Source organism: Tenrec ecaudatus, chromosome 2 (genome assembly GCF_050624435.1).
Source record: "Tenrec ecaudatus isolate mTenEca1 chromosome 2, mTenEca1.hap1, whole genome shotgun sequence".
Lineage (NCBI taxonomy): Eukaryota > Metazoa > Chordata > Mammalia > Afrosoricida > Tenrecidae > Tenrec > Tenrec ecaudatus.
Window position 1 is genome coordinate 30967457 of NC_134531.1, and position 24671 is coordinate 30992127.

Below are 24671 nucleotides of genomic sequence, written 5' to 3' on the forward strand. Positions count from 1 at the left end.
TGGGTTAAATCACCCCAGACAACCACGCTCGCTGCTACCGAGTTGATGCTGACTCAACGCGACCCCATGGGACTGCTCCCGGGGGTTCGGAGACAGTCACGCTTCACGTGAGTCCAGAGCCTCTTCTTGCTCCCCTGGAGCAGCTGAGGGCGTCTAGCTGCTGGCTCTGGGTGCACCTCTTGTCCCCCGCCTTCTGGCCCCTGCCACCGACGCGGCCACCTTTCCTGAGCAAGGGAAAAGTAGACTCCAAAGACGGCTGTTTTAAATTGTGCTTTAATTTCTGAAATCAGATGCGATGCAGTGGGGTACAAGTATAAACTTTTGTGGTCCAACCAGAAAATAAAGAGCACATTTATACAGATTCATTCCCCCAGCTTCTTCCCTTGGGATAAGGGGTGGGTGGGGGGCAGAAGGGCGTTTTGAATTTAATTAAAGCTAGTTTCTCTTCAGTGTAAAAACTCGGAGGTATAAACAGGATGCTATCTACAGTAATGACATGTCCAAACTCGCGCAGTGCAGCATTGTCAACCAAGCCGAAGGTCTCTGCTTTCAGTTGTGTGACCCACATCTCAGCCCTGGAGAGAGTCCACGATACAGAACTCTGTACACACAAGCAAGGCATAGAAATCTGACTGCAAATATAAATACGTAAATTGCCACGGCTCTACATGTGACAACAGCTTCCTTATTTTGTATTTAAGTTTTAAAAAATCATAGAAAAATATAGCAAAGCACATTCAAACGGCTAGGACAGTGGTCATAACCTTGTGCCTTTCAACCAGACTCTGGCGTGTAAAGCGTCGCATGGGGGCATTTTTATTGTTGTGAAAACTACTGAGATCTCAGTCAAGAGGCAACCGTATAAATATCCACGCTGTAACATGTAACAAAAATAGTCCACTCCATAGTGAACGTGGGAGGCTATGGGCAGCGGGTGGGGCTTAGTGCTAGCTTCAGAAGGCCCGGGGGTGCAGGGAAGGTGGCTACAGAGCATGTGTGTCTTGAAAATCCGTATTGCACGCCTCACACTGACCTCACTAGTAAGATGCTTAAGGCAACCAAGACTTGGCATGTGACTGTCCCTCGTCAGCGGGGACTACTGACCGATCAGGGCACATGCAGGCTCAACTCGGCCCGACTTCCCTTGAGCACTGAATGCTTTCCTAAACAATGAACGCTGGAGAGCAGATGTACGTAAGAGGCAAACATTCGGTTTGAAAGAGTCTCGCAGGAGGCTTTGTACATTTTTATTCTGAACGTCCTCTGGTGGGATCCGATGGGGTCCCCTCAGGAATGGAAACACCGGTGCTCACAGAATGTGCTTTCCTGCCTGGAGAGACAGCGTTTCAATGCGACAGCAGGTCCCAGAAGGCGAGCAGGCAGAATCAAGTTTCTTCTATGGCTTCTTAGGTCGCTGAGGTACTGTGACCACCATCCCTTCCTTCCCCCTGGGCTGAGTCCCAGGTGGTCGGCGTGGCAACAGAGGGCCTCACAGGCACTAGGAAGGCGGAACCACTCACTCCGACACTGAGGGGCTCGCTCAGGCAGGGAGCTCCGAGCACTCCCCCGGGTGAACCACGGGTTTAGCAGCATGAACCTGGGGGACTCTGGGCACCAAGACTGGGAAGGCAGAGGAGGGGAGCCTGTGGACGGCCCACGGGAGAGGGCGGGGCTGTTCTGAAACCCGAAGGAGACACAGGTGGCAGGCCAGGAGCTCCCGGCTTTCCCCACTGGAGGACGCAGGCAGGCGAAGTGCTGTGGATGCTTTATTTACGCTGGCCTTCCCCACAGCGCTGCCCGTCCTGCACACGTGTGAAGGACACTGCGCCTGCTGCTAACTGGGCTGGGCCACGGGGAAGCTGGCTAGTCCTGCCCACGCACGGCTGGAGACATTTTCTTGGCACAGAGAGCTTCTGAAGGAGCATGGAGTTCAAGAGCATCTTACAAAAAGCCCTTTATGGAGGGGGGTGTGGGTGGGAAAGTCTCATGTGCTAATACTGAGGCAGGCATCAGGAAACAGCTTGCCATACGGGCTGGCAGGCATTCTCACTGCGGCATCTGCAGACCATGAAGAAAACTGAGATGGCTCTGCTCCTGAAGGCTCTCCGGGCAGGAGCTGCGGCCCGATGCCCCATCCAGAGATGCAGAGGGTTGATTTCCCCATCCTCAGCACCCCCTCGCTGCCGCGACAACAGGGGGGACGTGGGAGGAGAAAGGGGTAGGTCACAGGTCCCCCAGGTCCACAAACTCATCTTCTCGCTTGGCCAAGTCCTCGTCGTCTCCCAGGGCTTTCCATCCGCTGGTCGGCAGCACGGGCTTGGAGGAGTGGCGCTGCAGCAGGGCGAAGGGGAAGAGTGAGGACAGGCGGGTGGAGTGCCTGGGCGCGGGGGGCACCTCCGCTGGCCTGGCCGCCTGGCTGTGGCGCCGCTCCTCCACCTGCTCTTGCAGAGTCCGCACTTCCTCCAGCATCTCCAGGAGTTTGCTCATCAGGGCCACTCGGCCGCCGCCCAGGATCTGGGCTTCTGGGATCCAACGCAAGTACCTCTGGGCCCATACCTTGATTTCGGGGCCCTCGAGGTGAGGCAGCAGCAGGCCGTGGTAGTCGGGGGGCTTGCTGTGCCAGCTGTCGTAGAACTCGCGGAAGTGGTCCTGGAGCTCCTCTGAAGAATTGATGAGTTTGCTGATCCTCTTGCCCAGGAGGTTTTTAATTAAGTGGTCTGTTTCTTCCCTGAAGAAGCCTCTCTTGGGAGACGATTTCGACTGGGTGAGTGGCAGAGAGAGCTGCCGCTGATGCTGCGAGAGAAAGCACAGACACTGGTTAAGGGATGCGGGGCAGGCAGTCGTCGCCACTGAAGAAGGGGATGAGAGCTTCCAGGGGCATCCAGAGACACCCGCATGACCCACTGAAATGAAGTCACACACACAGGCGGGGGGCTGGGGGTGGTCTGCTGAGGTAGATGATGCACAGATGGTGTGCATGCTGCTGCAAGCTGCAAATGAATTGGTGGCCCAGGTGCTCTCGGGAGCGAGCGGAGGGGGGTGTGCTTGCACACAGAGCAGCACTGCTGTCAGGAGTTGCCTATGAGCCAATTCCAGCTCAGGGAGGGTGGAACTGCACCCCAGGGGTTTTCAAGGCTGCGGCTTTGCAGAAGCCAGGCCTGGATTCTGAAGTGCCTCTGAGTGGGGGTTCGAACTGCCCACTTGTCCGTTCACAGTTAAGAGCTTAACCATTTGTGCCACCAGGAGGCCTGCAATCCCCAAGGTCAATTCAAACCCTTTGCCATCAGGTTGATTCTGACTGACAGTGACCATGTAGGACAGAGCAGAACGGCCCGCAGGTTTTCCAAGGCTGGGAATCTGCGCGGCAGCAGACTGCCCCATCTTTCTCCCATGGAGCGGCTGGTGGGGTCAAACTACCAACTTTCTGGTTGGCGCTGGAGCACTTAACCACTGGGCCAAAAAAGCTCTACCCCCCTGTGGGGGTGTGCGCAAACAGACAAGATGGGCGCTTCCAGGTGGTATGGCCATTGATGTAGGAGGGGTCTATGAATACCCAGAGCACTTCTGAAGAACAGGTTTCACCTCAGGTAGGTTGGGAAAGCAGGGTTTCTTCCCTGGAGAGACTCAGGGAACACCCTCCAGGAAGCATGGACACCTACCTGGAGATCCTATCATGGTAATGAACTGACTTTGTGAATGAGCACCCCCCGCCCCCCATGGGAGCTTCAATCTGTGATATAAAGATTCTTTGGAGCAAAGGGCTGAAGCAGGTGGGAGCAAGAGAAACACGAGGAGCCGGCTACGCACTAGCCATCCTCGCCAGGCAGCCTGCGTGGAGCAGAAACCACGCAGTCTTCAGAATTTCCCCAAGTTGTCTGCAGCACAAGCAAGGCATTATATTTTGGGGTGCAGTGTGAATGGGCTGAGAACATGCGTGGAGTGCCCATTGGTTAGGAGAGTTCCCTAGCACTCCCAAACCAAACTCACTGGCACTGAGTCAATGCCGACTCACGGCACCCTGCAGGGCAGGCAGAGCTGCCGCTGCAGGTTTCCAAGGCTGTTGCTCTGGATGGGAGTAGAAAACGCAGCTGGTGGTTTCAAACGGCTGACCTTGCAGTTAGCCCAACAAGTAACCCCTACACCACCAGGGCTCCTCCTAGTACCCAGAGGAGGAGGCAAACACCATGAGAAGTCGCGTCTCTCCAACTTGTCTGCTCCCGAGCTTCACCTAAACTGGGATGCTGAAAAGCTTAAGGACTCTCTAACATCTGAGGGGAGCGCCGGCGCGCACTGGCTAAGCACTGTGCTGCCACCCAGCTGCGGGAGAAAGACGGGGCTTTCCACTCCCGCCGGCAGTTACGTCTCGGGATCTTGACGGCAGCGAGTTTGGGTTTGGGTTTAATTATTTCCAGTCAATACTGCTCAGGCCCATTTTGAGGGGTCCCTGGTATTTCTGCCAGAAGTTCTTTCTCTTTTTTATTTTCTAAAGCATTATTTTACTAGACTATTGGAAAGGAAATATTTGCTTATTATTGTAGCACAAAGAACAACAAAGTAAAGGGAAGAAGGCAAGATCACACACAATGTCACGACTTGGAGGTGTCACCTTGACCTTGGGTTCTCCGTGGGAGGGCAGGAGAGAGGTAGGTCCGCCATCTCCATCGTGCTGCAGTGGGGTCAGGCAGGGTGGAAGGAAACGAGCCGTCACCAAGTGCTCACTGAGTCCCACCCAAACCCCAGAGGGGGCCTGGGGAGCCCATGTTAGGGGAGCCAACAAAGGCTCCAGCCACCAAGTTCCACGACAGTTTCTAACCGCCTGGCTCTGGCCCCATTTTCTTCCGCTTTCTTATAAGGTGCTCGGAAGTGAATCATTGGATGTTCTGGATCCAGTGCCTTTGTCTGAGAAGGGGGCAGTAGGCCACAGAAGTTTGGGACCCACTATTCTCGACGGACAGGTGACAACAATGCCATGTGCTTAAAGTCAGATGGCACCAGAGACTGGCTGCACACAGAGCTCACCTCCGGGCCACCTACAGCTTCCTCAGTCTCCACGGCTCTTCTCCAGGGCCTGGTATCCCACACCCGGCCCGTGGCCTGACCCCAGTGCTTCAGAGCTCCTTGTTGGCTCAGTCCCACTCTGCTTCCCCGGGGACAGCGTGAGGTACCCCCGCCCTTCCGTCTGACAACTCCCACCAGTCTGCTCTTGCAGCTCCACAAGTATAAGATGCACGTAGGATACCTGGGTCTGGGGAGACATTAGAAATCCGCGCTCTTTGAGGTCCTCACGCTGTGGAGCAGTTCTGTGCAGTGTGCGTGTGCAGCCACCGGGGGGCACAACACACCGACGGAAACTGAGCTGTGTGCAGTGCAGGGCGATTGGAAGGGCCCTGTGGCAGCTCTGACTTGTTCAGCTGCTCACCTCCTCTGTGTGCTGGCTGGGGCTCATTTGCTTTAGGACAGAACTGACCCCCCCACCCCCCCTTAGAGATGGCCAGCCTCCCTGCAACTCCACAAGCCCAGACAGACAGGCACAAGGCAGTCCCACAAACGGCTTTGCTCTCCTCTGTGCGGGGCCCTTGAGGAAGAAACTCCACGTAGGAAAGTTTAGTTGTAGCAACCAATGAAATCAGGTACAGATATCTGAAGGGAAGCTCAAGTAATTCTCCTGTATTCGTGGTTTATAGCAAGCTGTGCCCTTATCTGGCCAGTTTGTGTGAATGAAGTGTGACCAGAACACAGCCAGGTCCATGATTTAGGTGCTGCTCCAGCTGCCTCTGGCTGCCAAGCATGGAGACTGGCCCTCAGCTAACAAGCTTGTTGATCTCAGGTTTCCATCCAAGTACGAAAAACCACAGTTTGTAATGTGAACCTGTATCCACCAAATCAAAGCTTACTGTAGCCAGGGATCCTTCTAGCCTACAGCCAGCCACACACCCCGGCAGCAGGGTGACACACAGGTCCCAGGCAGCCTGGCCACTGTGGCAGCAGCCTCCAGTGACATGGTCAGTCACAGTCTCAGCCAGGCAGTCTTTCAACGGGGAGCACTCTCGTTTGTGCCGCTGGCAGTGGGGTCCGGACAGAGGAGGGAGGGAGGGTTACACGTTCTTGCCTGTCAGGGCTCCTACCTTGAAGCGCATTCCTTTCCGCTGGCTTTTGTCCAGTTTTGGCTTTTCCACATAAAGGGGGTTTCTGAACAACGTCTGGGCTTTGGGTTCAAACTGCACGGACCAGTCCCACACGGTGAGCAGGTTCAAAGAGTTGCTTTGTGCGTCCTGGCTTTCCCTACCCTGCCAACACAAGCACAGGTCACCACGGCGCCTGGGGCGGCTGGGAAAACAGAGGCGCAGCTCTGAAGGGACCCACTCAGGAGGGGCCCTGCTCTGCCCCAAGGCCCACACAGCTGGGCATCTTTACAGGATGCAGACCTCCACTGTGTCCTCCAGCGGTGTGAGGTGAGGGTGGGGAGGGGGAGGCGGCGGTGAAAAAGGACTTCTTATTCTCTGGCCTGACTACAGGCCAGCCACTGTGTGCTGGGCACTGACACCAGGACGTTGTTAGTTTTGCAATTTTACATTTGAGAAAACGGAGGCTCAGAAGGCTGAGGGGAATGAAGTGCCTGGTTCATAAAGCCACCCGGGGAGCCAGGGGTCTGGTAGAGTCCCTCCTGCAGGGCCAGCTCAGGCAGCAGCAGGAGGGCCAGCTCCCCCGGGGGCACAAGCTGCAGTGGCCGGGAGCGGAAAGCAAACCTTCTCTGTCTGCTCTGCCTCTTGGCCCCACAGCACCATGGGGCACAGGCACGTGAGGGCGTCAGGTGGGAACTGTCTTTATAAGGGACCCCTTCATCCCCAGCACGCCCAACTCCAAGACTGAACTCGCTGTGCGAATGTGGGCACGTTGCTTCTCCTTTTCTGGGCCTCCGTTTCCTCAGGAACCAAGCTGACCCGCTCATCACGGGGGCGGTGAGGGCCGGTGATTTCTACTTGGGAAGCACTTCGGGCAGGACCTGGTATGCACTTGGTGTCACATAAATGCCATTCGCCACCCCACCCTCCGCTCAAAGATTACGGCGTTCTACTTAGATCCACAGGTGCCTGAGAGAATCCCTTACGATGCTGGCGTCTTTCTGAGGTGAGTTGAAGAAGGTGCTGAAAATAGGTATGTACAGGCTGTCTGACAAGACGGTCAGGTAGGTCTCCGTGAACTCAAAAGCCGGGGGGTGCTGGTGAAGCAGCTGCCACACACAGTCCAAGAAGAGCAGGAACACGGGCACCTACGCAGAAACAAGAGAGCATTACTCAGGAAGCACCGGGTAGCCCAGTGGCGTCACCATGGCAACTCCCAGTGTCACCCTGACCACTGCGGCGGCCACGGGCCTCCTGTTGTGGCAGGCCATCCAGATTCCTTAGGAATGCTTACTGTATCTGCTTCCATGGAACGTTTCTTAGCTCGTACGAATGCTGACAATAAAGCCGCCTGTGGAACCTTTCTGTACTGAATTACAACCAATTATTAGAACATCGTAACCACAGAGGAGTCTGCATCGACTTTTCTCCTCCTTTTCCTTGAATTGCCACTTCAGTGTCAGGAAAGCTACCAACGTGCGAATGACTGTGCTACCGAGACAGCCGACAAAATCAGCCACGAAAACACCGGCAGCGCCCGGACAGCGAGTCCTCACCGCGAGAGTAGAGGACCAGTCACACCGCGAGTGTGACCAGTGCCTTAGACGGTTCGCGGGTAAATCAGCAGAGCTTTAGCCTTGCAGGCACGCGGATGCGCGTGTACCGGGCCAGGAACAAGAGACCAGGAGCCTGCCGCACCTTGCACACAAACACCACCCAGCCCGTGGCATCGCAGCTGTGAGCGCGCCCGAACGACGCCACTGGGGCAGCCGCCTCATGCCTCGGGCAGGACCACGTCAGCCCCACAGTCACAAATCAAGGGTTCAAACCCCCACTCCATCCCACGCGCGGACCGTGCGCAGCGGAAGCGCGTGGTTTCGTGTTAGTGCCAGCACCTGGCGGCACGGCAGGGTGAACAGGCGTTTCCAAAGAACCGAGGAAGAGCCTCATTTGGACACAGCAGCGGGCACTTGCACGATGACGGCAGCATAACACTAGCTTCTAACCCCAGTAAGCAGCAAGCTACCCCTCCACGACGAGAACTCCATTCTTCTCACTGGCAGACCTGTACGCCCAGCACACCGCCCGTTGAGCTCGCCACTTTTCCTGTTGCTCATGAAAACCCGTGTGCCGGGTCAGGGGCCGGTCTGGGCTGTGCTGGAGCGAGGTGCCTTCCGATCCACCCCGTGTGAGGCTCCGGAGAGGAAAGGCAGGGGCAGCAAACATGAGCTGGGCCGAGGCTTCCAGTGGGCGGGGTGTTTGACCCCAGGCCTTCTTCACAGCTGCTTGGGTGACGCAGGCGGGGCTGGCTCCAGGGCTCATTGAGAGCGGAATCCAGCTCCCGGATCAAAGTCCAGTGCCATCAAAGGTCAGAGCTTGCGAAGGTCACCCTTCGAGCGCGAGGAGAGAGGCTCACCGGCAGCTGCACCGCACACCTCCCGTGCATTCACCGGCACTCGGCCAAGTGGCATGGCCCGCGTCCGATCTTCTCTTCCAACCCTTCCCCGCGAGATGCGACGCGGTGCCTGTCAGTCCCCTGCTCAAGACCCACAGGTGCACGCTGGTCTCCACAGGGTTGGCCTTGGGCCTGTCCTGCTGCTTTCCAAGGGGTCGTCCGGGCGGGAAGGTCCATTCCAACATGGAAGGGGGCGTTTCATGGGCAGGATGGGGCATGGCCTGAAAGCCCGGCCCAGGGAGAGAGGCCTCAGGGAGACGCCCAGCAAGCCGCCAAGGCAAGCGTCCCCAAAGCATGCTGGGCCAGGCCGCCCTGCGCCACGCAGCCAGACATACTTGTCATCACCCCAAGGGAGAAAACCACAGTCACGCCGCCAACACACGTCAGCACTACAGGTGCTTCATTACAGGGCGCTTACCGCTTCCATTTCCGTCCCCAGCCGTCAACCCTGCAGCCACAGGCGTGCGGACAGCGGTGGCCTACACAAGTACACCGCAGGCTTAGAACGCCCATCTTTCCCCAACTGAGCTGCGGTACTTACACACTCTGGGGTCAGTTTGGGACTTGAGAGGATTATGAGTGAAGGGGTGGGTGGAATCTAGTCTGTCAGTTGGGTCACAGCCAATGAGGTCTCTAGGCATGGCCTTTCCCTGAGGATTCTGGGAAAACTCTGGTATTTTCCTCCTTGAACACGGAAGACTTCTGTCGCTCTCTGTTCACTTCCTGCGAGACACTGCTGACAAGGCTGACTCTGTGGGAGACATCCCTGAGAAGCCACATGGACCTACCCTGATGCAGCCAGAACCCTGAACATGGGGAAGCCACCCTGCCAGCGCTGACATGCTTACAAAGCCACTGAGTCCAGAAGCCTTTCTACCCTCTGGCCTGAGATGGACCTGCATTGGGCGTCATTGCATATGTTTCCTGAGTCTGAAGAGGACTTTATAGATTCGTATCGGACACGAGGGCTAATATTGGACTTAGGGACTTGATCTGGACTGGGCTGTTTTCTCAATATTCAACTGCCCTTGTATATAAGCCTCCTTTTTATACACGTATGCACTTCTCGGATTTGTTTCTCTATCTCCTCGGACTAACGCGTGTGCTCAGCTGCTCACGGCCCCAGCCTGGAGCAACCATGTGGCCAGGGGGCCGAGGCTGCCGGGAACACAGCCAGCCCCCAGATGGCTCCCTTGACGGCACTCATGAGCCCGAGGCTTCGTTGTGAGAAGGCTCGGGGGGAGGAAGATTTACTTCAGAAAATGTATTTTCCACGGGAAGCTTGCTCCCTGAATGTCCTCACTGCCCTCTCGGTGCTGTGACTTGGCAGCAGCCAGTACAGGCGTCTGCTCGCCGAGTTGCTGTCTGTGCAGGTGCTGCAGACCAACAACACTCACCACGGTCTATGCACACTCCTGGCGGTCACCACTGGCCTGAATGACAACAGGGAGAGCAAGGCTCTCAAGTCCCTTTCTGTTGGAGATGGGGAGTGGGGGATTCCGTGTCAGCCCCCAGAGCATTCAGATGCTTAAGCGCTGAGCGGCTCTCCCCAAAGGGGGGGACTCACCTCCTCTTTGTCATTCCACCGTAGGTGGTTGCAGCGATCCAGGAAGCAGTGGCCGCCCATGACCCACTCCTTTTGGATGAGGCTCTGGAAACCAAACCTGGTCCGACAGTGGGGATCCATCATCACTTGCACCAGCGAGGAGACGATGCAGCAGAGGTCAGAGGCGGTCTCCTCTGGGCCAGGGCATAGGGGAGAGCGGGTGCAGAGCGTCACCGAGTGGCAGAGAGCACTCAGACTGCTGCCCCCCATGGGTGGAGCGCTCGGTCCCTACAGGGCAAGCCAGGGCCAAGGAAAGCGCGGTGATGCTTCCAGTGGGGAGCGGCTCTGGGCCTACCTTTGCAGCCGGGGGTGGGGGTTGGGGGGCATGCAGAAGGGCCAGGAAGAAACTGGACGCACTCCCCACAGCCAGCTCAGCTCTCACCCACCAGGGGCCTTCACTCACTGCTCTCACAGATTCCAGGCCTCCTCCACCCCAGCTAGTGATGCCCGGGAGGGAAAGGAAACCTCCGGCCGCCCAGTCCACAGGGCAGCCATGTGAAGCAGGCACACACGTAAGAAATACAAAGAAAACACTGAAACCCTTTCCAGGGCCTCTTTTGGTAAATGGGATTATCAAAAGATTATGAAGTTAACCAAGTCAAAGGAAAAATTTCAAAATCTAAGGAAATTTATGTGTTGGTAAAAATGCCAAACAAGTCCTTTTCGGGCCCAGAATAGGTGTGCCAAGTACCAGTGAGAGAGCTTCTATGTAAACTGCAATGTTAACTTTGCTGACTGGCTATTTCAAACCCAAACTACCCTGTGCCAGGGGCTCCTATAAAGACATCTCTGACCCCCAGGTTTGGAAATGGCACAAGCCAACGTCTGAGTGACCATGTGTGAACATCTGGGGAGAAGGCTCGGGCAACAGGGAATGGGCGAACCAGGCCTCCGCCCCTCGCTTAGCCCCCTCCCAGGCCACTCTGGGTCCCACAGAGCTGCGGGAACAGACGGGTCTCGGTGAAGGGGGAGCGCACGCATCTTTGGTGTTTCACATGTTACCTAAGAGAAGAACATTCACGTTTTGTGCTTCCAGACACTCTGTAATCTCTGTGGCTTTTTTGAGACAGCGTCTAAACAGGCGAGAGATGAGATAAAGGGGCATTAGTTGTGCAGCTCAGTAGCATAAATAATGAGAAGTCTGGAGACAATCTGGAATCCTCTAGAAAAGGAACACATGATCATTTACCCTATTCAGATACAGGGGGGGGGGCATCCATCTGCTGATAAAAAACTTCAGCATTTCCCAAAGGGAATCCCTAATTGGATGTAAAAATGCCACGGGCAGGTTCTGCATGAAAAATGGGTGCTGGAAATTCATACTCAACTCTGCTGGGGAGTCCAGTGAGACCCAGGCCCTGCTTGGGAGAATGTGTCCTTGTCCAGATGTGCCAGTGTGGCTGGGCAGATCCAGAGGGACCAGAAGTCCTGGTGACTCTGGAGATGGGTTATGCCCTCTGGCCCTGTTGCCACTTGTCTGGGGCCTTATTCCTTCTCCAGTGCCCCCCCCCCTAATCTGGTAAAGATGCTGACCGTCCTCTGCTCCGCCACACTGCGGGGCTCTTCCCCCGGGAAACAGTGACCAAGCCTGTGATCAAGCTTCCCTGCTCATTTCCTGAGGGTCCCTCTCCCTCGGGTCCTCATGTCTACTCCCCCCTTCCTTCCCCTCTCTCTAAGAGCGCTCCCGTGGGGAGCAGAAAGAGAATCTAATTCTGCTCTCTGGGAATCTCAATCGAACTCCAAAACCAAATGTCACTACTCGACGTTAATCATGACTTAAAATTAAAAAACAATCTTTTAGTAGCTAATAGGTGCATAAGACACAATGTACAAAGGCTACAAAGGCTAGTCAAAGATGAGGGAGTAGCCCTCCCACCCACCTGCCAGTGCCCGCGCTGGAGGCAAGCAGGGCGGCCTCAGCTCTAGTGCTGGATGGCCACGCCCCCTTTTACCGCCTTTCAATGCCCAACCACAGAGGACATTTCTCGGTCAGCTGGTACCACGTTGGCAAAGTCTTATCAGATGTGCACAAAACTCATAACCAACACATACGCGGGGGCTTCAAACAAGCATGTGGGGAAACCCCGTTCTCGTTCACTACCACGCAGCCGTGAACAGTTTGAGGCCTCCTGGCACAACGCAGCTGAGCCCTCAGCAGAGCATGGGACCTAAGACCATGGAACCACGAGGCAGACAACGTCTGAGTTGTGTGCCTGTGTGCTCTGCTGTGTCATCTGAAAGATGGTGCTGGCCAAGATGCGTGAGAGGACCCAAAGGACACAGAAACCCGTCTCGGAAGGAGGACGGCCAGAATGCTTCCGTCTCATGAACTGTGGGCATGTTGTCAGGAGACCAGACCCCAGGGAAGGACACCATGCTTGATGCAGTAGAGCATCAGGGTCAAAGAGGTAGGCCCTCAAAGAGGTGGGTTAACCGAGTGGCTGCAACAATGGGACCAGGCTCAGTGCGGCTGGTACAGGACCAGACAGTGCCTTGTTCTATTGGGTACAGGGTTGCTATGAGACGGAATGACGATGATGATGAAACAACCCCAAATGAGTTACACATTCCTGGGCAGAAGGGATTGCGGTACCTGATGATGTCAAGCCAGCTGCTGCTTTCCAGCAGAGAAAACCACTTGATGTCGGTGTCCCAGAATTCGGTACTGTTATCTGAAAAGAGAAGAACGGAGGCAAGAAGTCGGGGCCTTCTTTGCCCATCTGCTTCTCACAAGAGCCCAGGCTGCACAGTGGTGCCGTTCTGCAGGTCTTGGTTACACTGCAGGGTCCAGGCAGCAGCCTCTACTCCCAGGTAGGGCAGCACCCAAGGTGGGTTCTGAGCAGCAGGCCTCTGAAAGGATGCGCAAGTCCAAAACAGATCTTTATTGCTCAAGGAAGAAACTTGACAGATCAGCTGCAGAGCCCTGGGCTACCTTGGAAGTCAGCACAGAGCTTAAGTGACTTATCTAGGGCCGAAACGGTCACCGCCCAGGCTACTATTCCCGTTGTTCTGCTCCTAGAATAAGTCCTGTTGCCGTGGACCTGACGTCCACAGCAGAATCTGAAATACAGTGGTGTCCTGAACAACACGCTGCCAGCCCCCACCACGTACTTGGAGAGAGAGAGGACCTTGACTTTGGCAGGTTTAAAGATGACACACTGAGCTCAAGAACTGTGTATCCGGGATGGATCCAATGACAGTAACCACTCAAGATCAATTAGGGCTCTCCTCCGAATCAACTACTCGCTCCAAGGCCGCATCTGTGTTAAAACACGCACACAGTGTCTTGGCTAGGTGTGCCTTCTCATTTCCCCGAGGGGCCCTGGTGCTGCAGTGGGTGCACGGGGGGGGGGGGGGTGGTGGTTATTAGCTGTAAGAGCGTGGCTCGAAACCCCCAGCTGCTCTGCAGGAGAGACTGAGCTTTCGCCCCCAGGAAGAGTCACGATCTGGGAACCCCACAGGGGCAGTTCTGCCCTGTTCTGCAGGGTCACTGTGAGTTGGCCATGTGGGTTTCCGTTTCCCCAGCAGAGAACGGGCTTGTGCACCTGGTCACCATTCTCGCGAGCCTCAAAGTGCATGCACTTGGAGGAGAGCGTGCAGACGGATTGAGAGGAAGCACGTCAACAGGAGCTGGAATGTGTTCATGCAGGACTCCCGTCCCCACTGGTCACAGGGGGCAGAGTGGGGAGTTGGGGTGTGCTTCTCTCATTGTCCAGAGTCCATTTCTGATTAACTGAATATTTTTACCTTGTAAAAATGTGTGTGTGTGTGTGTGTGTGTGTGTATGAGGGAGCTTCAAAAAGGTCATCGAAAAGTCTCATTATATTTTAATTCTATTTTTTCATGGCCTGTTGGAAGCACCTCTGGATATTCTACGTATAACAAAAGTATTTCCTCTTAGAAATATTAAAACTGATTCGATACTGACCAATACTAAAGGAAGCAAACAGATCAGGGCTTTCTACAGCACTGTGAACACAGTGTTGCATTAGTTCAATGACGTGGAAAGAGAGAGCCAACGTGCTCACTGCTGGGAAGCTGGAGTATCAGGGATGGAGGTCATGGCTCTGAGCACTGCCTCCTGAAGGGAGCCAGCAGGTCGGAGCCTGGAGAGAGCTGGGGAGGCGGCGTGTCAAAGTGGACACTGCCCTAGGGCCATGCTTCCTGGGTGAGCGTCCATGTGGTCCCTCTGGGCACCGTCCTCTGTGGGGCAGGTCTCCTGCAGTGGGCACAAAGCTCTGCTCAGTGCTCTCCTCACCTATCAGAAAGAGCTGTTTAAACTTCAAGTATGCCGTCTGGATTTCCTGCAAGGACAGGAAGTTGCTTGATAGGTCTTCGGTTTTCACAATTTCATAGGGTGGCCTGTGGATGGTCTTGTAAATCCTAGGGATCAAAGAAACACGACTGATCAGGCAAGCACAGGTGAGGGGGACTGCTTCCTCCCCCAGCTCTTCCTGGGGCCGCGGTCTGTGTTAGCACTCTGTGGCTCTCCGCCCTCGAGGGCCCAGGGCAGGACTGCTCTTTCTGCACAACGCGTGTGGAAATAGAAAACAAGAGCTGAACTACCTGCCCGGGACGAGGAGATCCATAAACGGGCAGGGTAACTGCCTGAACCAAGGCAGTACAGCTCTAGAGTTGGTTTCTGGACTCTCTATTAATTCATCTACTTCGGGGAGGGGCTATTTCCAACCATTCAGAAAAGAAAGCAGAGTGTGCTGTGAGCCAGGACATAGACCTCACACTGTCGACTTTGTACACTGGTGCTTCCCATCGGGACCAGTCCAGGGGGCTGCAAAACAGATGCCTATACTTTGTCCTGCATGATGGCTCCACTACCAACATTTTTAACTGCAAGGGGTGGGGGGTGCTGAGGGAGTGGTAGGTCAAGTAAGTTTAGGAACCTACATAGTCATGCCATTCATTCCACCCCAAAATCCTCCAACCTGAATCTCTAACAGAAATGGAGCTGACTTCAATGATTAGATTATACAGACTCTTCCCAAAGCAATTAAACTGAACTTTCCTAGCACTCAGCTAGGTAAGGTGAGAGTAGGTAAATAGAAAGGACAAAGAATTGCTCCCTGCTTCTTGGAAAATAGGAAAAACGGAAATACACAGGAGGGGACTATGCACAGTACCGACCCATCCAAGAAGCTTTTCTGGATCTGTAACACGCCATCGTCCTGTTCTTTGGGCAGGGCTGACATTTTCAACAGAGCACATCCATTGTGGCAGGACCAGCACCACAGCTGCGGAGGAACAGGGAGAGGCTTTCCAACCCAAATATATACAAGCTAATGGGGAACAGGTAAGCTGAGCATTTAAATTCATACAGGGAAATGCATAACTTCAATAGGAAATGAGTATACAATAAGCTAATGTTCTGTCTCATTAAGCCAGGGAGCTTCTACTTGTAGGAAAAAAGATACAGTTTTTTCAAGCTAACAGCAAAATCATCTGGGTGTTGTCAGGCTGACTTGCACCTGGTGACTGAGTTCTGCATCAACTTAGCTGGGCCAGGGGTCTCAGGGTTTGGCAGTTAAGACCTAGAAATCCCCCATGATGAGATCTCTTCAGGGCAGTGGCCTACTTCCAATATAAGGGATGTTTTGGGGAAAACGTGCTTTTTCCAAGATCAAGACCCTGTATTTGGTACATCAACATCTGGTTCTTTGGAAGTACGCTTTTGGTGTGCCACACTGGCACCAGCAGCCTGCCATCTTACCTACCAACCTTGAACCATTCATCTCTGCACTGGAAGCCTGGGGTCTGGCCTAGCAATTATGGCAGTCAGGAGACGGCTCCAGCCTGACATATCTGACCCATGGACTTAGAACTTGCCCATCTCTACAACTGCGTGCGCGTGCACACACACGCACACTTCCTGGTTTTGCTTCTGTAGAGAACCCATCCTTAGAAATTACCCTCCTGCACTGGTTTAGTGACCTAGGTGACAACAGCAACTCTCTGTCTGGTAGGTTACATGATATAACTTACTTCACTCCCACTTTCACCTCTGGCACAGGTGCGATAACGATGCCCAGTTGTAATGGGAGGCCAGAGCTCAGACTGTGGAACATACTCAGGATGAACAGAAAGCAGCAGCAGCAACAGTAGTCTGCTCCTAAGAAGGGCACCTTCTCACTCACCGTATTACAGGGCCACTGTTAGTGCTGGCTGCTGTGGGGTCAGCCACAGCTCATGGTGACCAAGAGCTTGGCGGGATTGGGCTGCAGTGCTTTCCTTGGCTGGTTTTTTAGAAGCAGGTTTCCAGGACTTTCTTCCTAGTCTGTCTTTGTTGGGAAGCCTCCTTGTGCCTGAGAAGCAATGGCAGGACTTCCTCTTTGGCAGACCAGCAGCCTGCCACTGAGCCCCCAGTGCTCCTGCACTGTCCTGTCTGTTGGGAGGCAGAGGCCTCCCCCCGCACTGGAGAGTTCCCACTCAAGACAGTGAGCTTGGGACGCGTGCACGTGAGCAGAGGCTGTGAGGACACAAGGACAGGAAGAGGCTGTGTCTACTCTCCAAGAGCCTACGCTCTGAAACAGACACAGGCTACAAGTGGACACGGAGGCGGGATTGGAATACGGGGGAGGATTTCAGGGGGAAAGATGGGGAAGAATTACAGGAAGGACCCTAACAGGCCAAGTGTCCAAGGCTTTCTATGGATCATGGAGTTTTGGCTTGTTTGCTTTGCTTTCTTTCGCAAGAGATGGGGGAGGCACAGAGACAGAGGAGGGAGGGAGCAGGGAAGCACACTGGCAGACTCTGCCCTGTGTAAGGCCTGGCTCTGGGTTCAAGAGTGGCTACAGCCCAGCCTTGCCCTGCTGAAGGAGCACTGACACAGGCCTGGCTCACAGGTTCCTTCGCTGAGGGAAGATGCCTGCTGTAAAGGACTGCCCAGAGGGACACCTGCCTCGGAGCCGCAGCAGGGCAGTCTGGGAGGCGCTCCGCCCATGCTCGGAAGGGAGGAAGAGGAAGCCGTGGGCGTGCCAGAGAAGAGGCTGGAATCTGGGTGGGTGCTGAGTGCCCACAGGACAGCTGGGTGGGGATCTTTGAGGAACCCAAACTGAAGGTCAAGAAGCTTAGGAGCGGTAACAAAGCGTAAGAAGGAGTCTGAGCAAGTAACATGAATAAGACATTAAACGGGCGACATCCCCACAGAACCAACTGAAATAAAAACAACAACACAATGATGAACTGAATGTCAACAAATTTGAAAACCTAGAAGAGATGGAAATCTTCTAGGGACACACGATCTACATAACCTACCGCAGATTGCAGTAGAGTCTGACATCATAAACTCACTGCCAACCAGTCAATGCTGACTCACCGGGACCCCTTGTGGGGCTCTGAGACTGTTTGTGGAGCTGCCAGTGGTTTCAAACTGCCGACCATACGACTCTGGAGAGCCGGCTCAACACGTAACGACTACACCACCAGGGCTCCTTTGACATAATGACAGAAGAAACCAATTAGATCATTAAAAACTTCCAACCAACAAAGGGCGGGTCCAATGACTTTGTTGACGAGTTCCACAAACATTCTGTGAACAGCTGATACTAATTCTACTTGAATTACCCGGGATGATAGAAAAGGCTGAAAAAATTAATTTTACAAAGAAATTATAACTTTGATACAAAAACTAGGCAAGGGCATCCCTGAAAAAAGAAATGTAGAGACTAAAATCTCCCATGAACATAGATGAACATAGATGCAAACGCTCTGAACAAAATCCAGGCCAATACGTCAGGACCAAGCGAGATCCATACCAGCAATGCAAGGATGGCTTAAAATCAGAAAGATGCATATCCATCACATAGATAAAAGGAAAAGAACCACGTGATCACAGACAAAAAATATTTGGAAAAATCTTACACCCATTCCTGATAAAAACACCCAACAAAGTAGGGGGGGGAAAAGGGAGATTCCTGAACACAGTAAAAGCACAGCACAAAACACCAATGATCAACATTACGCTTTAACAGAAAAATGGAAAGTATTCCTGTTTTGTCATATTAAGTAGTCAAAACCTAGCACAGCCACGGTAGTCAAAACAGCCTGCTATTGAAACAATGGCAGACACACAGATGAAAGGAACAGAAATGGGAAACCAGAAGTCAGCCCACCCACCTACAGACAGCGGATTGCTGACAGGGGGTTGAAACATCAGATGAGAAAGTCACAGTCTAACAAACAGTGCTAATAAAACTGGATTTCCGCTTACAGAAGAATAAAACAGGATTCATCCTTAGTCCACAGAAAAAAAGGAACTTCAGATGAATTAAAGACCTAAGCGTAAAGCCTAGAACTACTAAAATCATTCATGAAAACATAGGGCCAACAGAGGCCCGTACACGGCAATAAAGACACTATCAAACGTGATGACACACACACGGGAAGACACACTCGATGGCTGGGACCTCCTAAAAAGGTGACACTTGTGTGCATCAGATTTCACCAAACGAGTAAAAAGAGAACCCATAGACTAGGAAAAACTTTATAATTACTTTTCAAACAATGGATTCATCCATAAAATTTATAAAAACATCAACACCTCAACAAGAAAAAGACAAGTAATTCAACTAAGAACACAGAGACAACCAATAGTCAGGCACCAAGCCTATGAAGAAATGCTCATGAGCATTAATCACTCAGGGGTGCAAATTAAAGCCACGATGAGCTGTCACTTCACTTCAGCAGCGAGGGAAAAGTTATAGACGAAACTGGAACCAGGGAGACAAAGGCCGGCAAGAGTGCAGAGACTGAAACGCTCACCTCCTGCTAGTGGGTAAAATGGAGCAACCACTTTACAGTAGAAACTGGGATGTCACTTGCTCAAAGCATTGGGAGAACTATCATACAACCTACCAATCCTTCTACATGGTATGCAACCTAGAAAAGTACGAACCACAATATGAATAGATGTATACACACCACACTCACAACAGCAATCAGACAGAAACAACCTAAATGCCCGTCACTGGAACAAATGGAAAAGCAATGTGTGCATACACACACAAGAGGTATTCCCATACAACGTTAAAGAATAACGATGACCGTCTGAAACACCTTCCTCCGAACATGGATTTGTGCAATCAGCCAAACACAAAGGGCCAATGCCGTATGAGACGATGGCCCTTAGACACCCTTCAGGGCTGGAACTGACTGAACTCGTCCCCCGGCGTTAGAGAAAATCCACGGTGCCAGATCAAAGAGGCAGCATGCACCCACAGCAAAGTTCAGAGGGCCAGGACGGGAGGAGGAACTGAAGCGCAGGGAGGAAGTGGGCTGGGTGATGGTACACTGCGGGCACGGCTACAAAGTGCGGGTGAATTACTGAATGTAAAACGGATGATCCTGTCTGTAATCCTTAACCTAAATCAGAGTAAAAAGTTGGGAGAGGAAGGCAGGGCTGCAGACCAGCAGAAATCATAGACAACGAGACGGCCCAGGGAGATGACAAAGGCGAGGCTCTGTGGCTGTTTGGTGCTATGGAATCAGCCCTGACTCACAGCGACCCAGGGTACGCCAGAGCAGACCCTGCCCGGCGCCGTGCCGTTCTCACCATCGTTCTGTTCTCAGGCTGGAGCCCACAGATCACCCCCCGGGTCAATCTAGCTCGAAGGTCGGCCTCTTTTTCTCAGCCAGCTAACTACTTTACCAAGGATGACGTCTTTCTCCAGGGGCCAGACTCTCCTCACAGCAGGACCAGAGTGGCGAGATGAGGTCTCACCTCTAGGGAGCACTCTGGTCGGGGTGTCCTGGTGGCAGTCCACGGTACTTTCACTATTCATCACCGGCACCCTAATGCAAATGCATCCCTTTTCTTTGGTTTCCCTCACATGATGCTCAGCTTTCACATGCACATTCGGGTGTAAGACAGACCCGTGGATTTTGGATGCTGTATAAAACGAAGCGCTCACTGATGTGTTTGCAGACTCCTCAGTGCAATGAACCTTATAACACTGCCACTTACCCATTTGGGGCTCCCATCCAAGACAGCAATAGTCACAAGTACCTATCGGCTCCTCCTCTTCCCTTTCCAGGTTGGTGGCAGGTCAGATTTCATCATGTACTTCAGCTAAACCTGACAAACCACGACCCACCGAATGCACGAAGCAGCAAAGCCACCTCTCTCCCGTCTTCTAGAAGGCTGCTATTTTGGGGCTGAAGTGGGGGTGGTGATGATATGTGTGTGTGTATGGGGACTGTAGTTATTTTTCCCTATAGAAATACATTGTTTATGTTAACATGTAGCAAGTTTTAATATTTAGGGAATAAATGCTTTAATTTTTAATAGGGCAAACATCAGTAGATACAACCCACATAAACAAGAGCTCATTGAGAACCTCAGCATTTTAAAAAAATGTTAAAAGAGCCCAAACCAACAAGTTTGAGAACCACTGCTCTGGTCAGAGGCTGCACACTAGTGGGATTCGAGTCAGAGTATCCCAAGGACGTGCTTTTTTAAAACATGAAATCAGTTACACACACTTTTAGAAACCAGAAAAGCTCATCGTATTGCCTGTTTCTGGTTTTTGAAGAAAAACACAGATCATCTGGCAGTGCCGGGCCCATATGCCCACATGGCACACACCAGCTGGCCCTGCAGAGCGACTGCTCCCCCAGATCGGGCAGCGGGTCTCCAGTCCACTGCAAGGGGCATCTGGATCCTTGCCTGCCCCCGCCCCATGTGAGGCTGCTGCCTAAACACTCCTCCTCCTACCCGGAGTGACCTTTTCGGAGAACCAGCCCCGGGCACAGTGCAGCCTTATCTGTAATTCTCATTCCCTGCTCAATTCCCTGCAGGCCCGCCAACTCCCAGCCTCCAGTGAAAACTGGAGTCAGCTGCCAGAGCCTTGATTTCTTTGATCGGTGACACATGAAAAGTGGCTCCCGTCCCATTCTCTTCTGGGGAAAGGAGGCGAGCACTCCGTGTTCTCTGGAAGAAAACGCAGCCACGCCCCCGAGATCAATAGTGCAGCTGGAGCCGCTTCAGCCCGCCATCCCTGAGAGGGGCCGGCACAGCTTCAAAATGACCTAGGTGTGAAATTGGTCTTTCAGCACTAGGCAGATCTGTAATCCTCCCAGAGCCCTGTAAAGATGTCTGTATTAAATGCTCAAGTGCAGGGGGAGGGAGGGGAAAAAAAGGAGCTGATACCAAGGGCTCGAGTAGAAAGAAAATGATTTGGAAATGTTGATGGCAACATATGTACAAGTGTGCTTAATACAATTGAATGATGGACCGTCTTAAGATTTGTAAGAGCCCCCAATAAAGTGATTAATTAAAAGGGAAAAAAGCTCAAGTGCATTTGTGAAAACTTTCTATCTGTCTGGGGAACCTCCTGTTTAAGAGGCTTTAGCACCGTCTCTGGGGACGTTTTCGGCCTGAGATAAGCTCTTTAGTACCAGAGCCAAAGAGTTGCAGGAACGACAGTCTCGTCAGGATGGGCCAAGACATGCCTCGTGGGGCTTCCGTAAACACTTACTGGTATGCCGTGACCCTGAAAGCGAGAAATATCCTCTTCAGGAAGAGCGATGGGAACAACGAAATATGTTGGCAACCTAGAAGAAAGCAAGGACATCGGTATTTTCGTACTAGTTAGTGCACTAGGTATCAGAGCGGACCTTCTGTCAGCCCAGGAGCCCCGGTGTTCTGAGATGGCTCTGGAAGGAAGGGCCTGCTCAGAGGACTCCAGTCGGCTTGCTTGCTGTGAAGCACTCTCGCCACGCCAGTCGGGAAACCTGAGTGCCAATCCTCGACCCCTGTATGCTGTAGCCTCCTAGAGAAGTTCCTCCACCTAGCTAGGTGATTGGTTTCTTTTTTTCAAGAGTTTTATTAGTCTATTATGAGTCAAGTATCGTATAATTCAATAGTTTAATCACTAGTCTCTGACACGAAAAGTTCCCATTACTTTTTCTGGCAACGCATGTGAAGGAAGCGGGCTGTTTGTGTGACACGGTTTCTCCGAGTCTCGGTGTGGACATCACGCTCCATGCTGGTGTTTAGCATGTCGGCCATCCCCTGCAAATGGTAAAGCCATTATGTCTTGATCGCCATTGGGTTCTGGTCTCTACAACTGTTCGCTTCCATCTCTCCCCTAGCCCAGAGCTCGGCAGACTTATTTCAAATGTGCATCGTGCAATACACACGCCCAGCGATTACTTTGTTGTAGCTCTAGCACCACATTCACCCTCCTGCTTCTTGCGAGACGTTATTTCTAGCTCTTTGAAACAACGTGTTTACCAGAAAAAAATAAAGGAACTGTTAGGTTAAGAAACTTAAGGAATCTAGCAGAGTATTGTAAATTTTAGTAATAAGGCCTTTGTCTGATGTGTCATTGCTAAAGATGTTTTCCCAGTCTGTGGACTCTCTTATTACTCTCTTGGTGAATTCTTTAGATGTACACAAGTGTTTTATCTTCAGTATATCCCATTTGTCGATTTGTGCTCTTCTGTGTTTGTGTCCTTCCCTATTTCTGATAGCCTGTGTATTCCCTGCGCCAAAGTTCTCAAGTTGGCCCCAATTCCCTCATTGATGGCCCTAATAGTTTGGGGTTTAACTTCAAGGTCTGTGATCCACCTTGAGTTTATTCTTGTGCATGGAGTGAGATAAGGGTCTTGCTTCATTTTTCTGCATGTTGATATCCATTTTTTCCAGCACCACTTGTTAAAGAGGGCATCTGCTTCCCAAATGGTGCTGGAAACACTGCATCTCCACCTGCAGAAGAACACAGCGAGATCCTTACCTCACCCCATGCACAAGGACACATTCAAGGCGTACCACTGACCTAGAGGTAAAACCCTAAACTGTTCAGGATAGTGGAGAAATCTGGGGCAAAGATAAGACCCTTGGTGCAGGGAGTCACGAGCTATCAGAAATAAGGAATCCACCCCCAGAGGAAGATGAACTACAGGAGTGGAACGTAACTAAAGATAAAACACCACATTGAAAGATGTCATCAAGAGAGTAAGAGAGCCCACAGACTGGGAAAAGATCGTTAGTACTGACATATCAGACAAAGAGCTTATTACTAAAATCTACAGAATCCTGCAGGCTTGTAAGAAAAACCGAGTAGCCCACTGAGGAGGTGACTTGAACAGAAGAGTCACAATGGAGGAAACTCAAATGGCCAATAAATATGAGAAAATGTTCACGATCATTATCCATTCGGGAAATGCAAATCAAAACAACTAGGAGATGACATCTAACACCCACAAAGATAGCCCAATTAAAAAGCAATAACAAATGTAGGAGGGGGTGTGGTGAGATGGGAACGCTCATTCGCTGCTGGTGGACTTGGAGATACAGTCACTGTGGAAAGCAATCTTGCTATATCTAAAACAAACGGACATGGAGCTACCTTACAACCCAGAAATACCACTACTGAAGAAATAAGAAACAGACCGCGACCAGACATCTGCTCTCCAATGTTCATCATTGTGCAGTTCACAATTGCAAAAACTTGGAAAAGCATAATTTCTATTAATAGACGAATGGATTTAAAAGCTCTGGTATATATACACATAATTGAATACTATGCATCCCTAAAAAATAGTGAGGAAAAGACGAAACACCTCATCGTGTGGAAAGAGTTGGAAGATACTGTGATGAGTGAAGTTAGCCAAGCACTAAAGGTCAAGTACAACATGAGTCCACTGAGGTAAGTTCACACAACAGAATAAGCCTAAGAGAAAATGCACACAACACACAATTCCTGGGCTGAGGACCAGATACTCTGGCATGAGTCACACATCATCAAAAAACGATTCAGACAGCTCCTGGGCTGAAAGGCATCTTCTCCACGCATATTTATGAAGTCCACAAATGGATAGGGGAAGAAAAACGACAGCACACACACAAAAAAGGGGTGGTGTCAGGGTACTAACCCACCCACGGGGAGGATATTGCTTATATCTCCAGCGGAAAGGAAGAGAGAGCGAGAGAAAGTTCCAGTTCTTGAGGGCAGCGCTCCCACACGGAGCAGCGCATTCCCAGAAATGACTGCAGGGCTGGCCTCAGCTCGAGACAGGATGTCCTCTCCCTAGATGACAGTGCTAGAGAGGACAGCCCTGTACTGGCCTTGAGGATACATTTGAGGGAGAGAGCCAGTCTGACCACCCACGTGGGGGCAAACCAAGAGGGGAGTGCAACAGACCAGTGATGGGAGCGACACCACGGAGTCCCTGAGGAACCCCGATTGCAGACTTCTGACTGGGGGTGGGCAGCACTTGGCACCTCATCTAAATTGATTGGGGGTTACTCACAAGGGGGCCACACTGAAAGCCTAAAGGTGGAAAGGGGTGGTACTAGACTGTTCCATCCTTGACTACAGGAAGAGCATTAGGGATTTTTAGGACACACGCCTTTCAGATATGAATGACGAAGATCAAAAGGGTGTATGGGATGTTAGGTAAACGGGTTCCAGGATATAGAACCTTGAAAGTAAAGGGGGCTGGACTAATGGACTGCCATACGTCCTTCTTG

General features: G+C 52.2%; 1 protein-coding gene across 2 annotated transcripts in view; it reads right to left on the reverse strand.

Annotated features, from left to right (window-relative positions):
• Positions 1-250: 250 nt before the first annotated feature.
• MTMR12 (myotubularin related protein 12) overlaps positions 251-24671 on the reverse strand; it is a 75639-nt gene continuing 51218 nt past the window's right edge. The window contains exons 8-17 of one of the 2 annotated variants that reach the window (XM_075540902.1): positions 21673-21748; positions 15326-15432; positions 14442-14566; positions 12777-12855; positions 11186-11256; positions 10145-10317; positions 7109-7270; positions 6126-6287; positions 4607-4666; positions 251-2793 (exon numbers count right to left, since the gene is read on the reverse strand). In XM_075540902.1, the coding sequence (XP_075397017.1) occupies positions 2224-2793; positions 4607-4666; positions 6126-6287; positions 7109-7270; positions 10145-10317; positions 11186-11256; positions 12777-12855; positions 14442-14566; positions 15326-15432; positions 21673-21748 (1585 nt within the window). In that variant the 3' untranslated portion in view covers positions 251-2223. The remainder of the gene's footprint in view (positions 2794-4606; positions 4667-6125; positions 6288-7108; positions 7271-10144; positions 10318-11185; positions 11257-12776; positions 12856-14441; positions 14567-15325; positions 15433-21672; positions 21749-24671) is intronic. The other variant, XM_075540903.1, reaches the window with a different exon arrangement.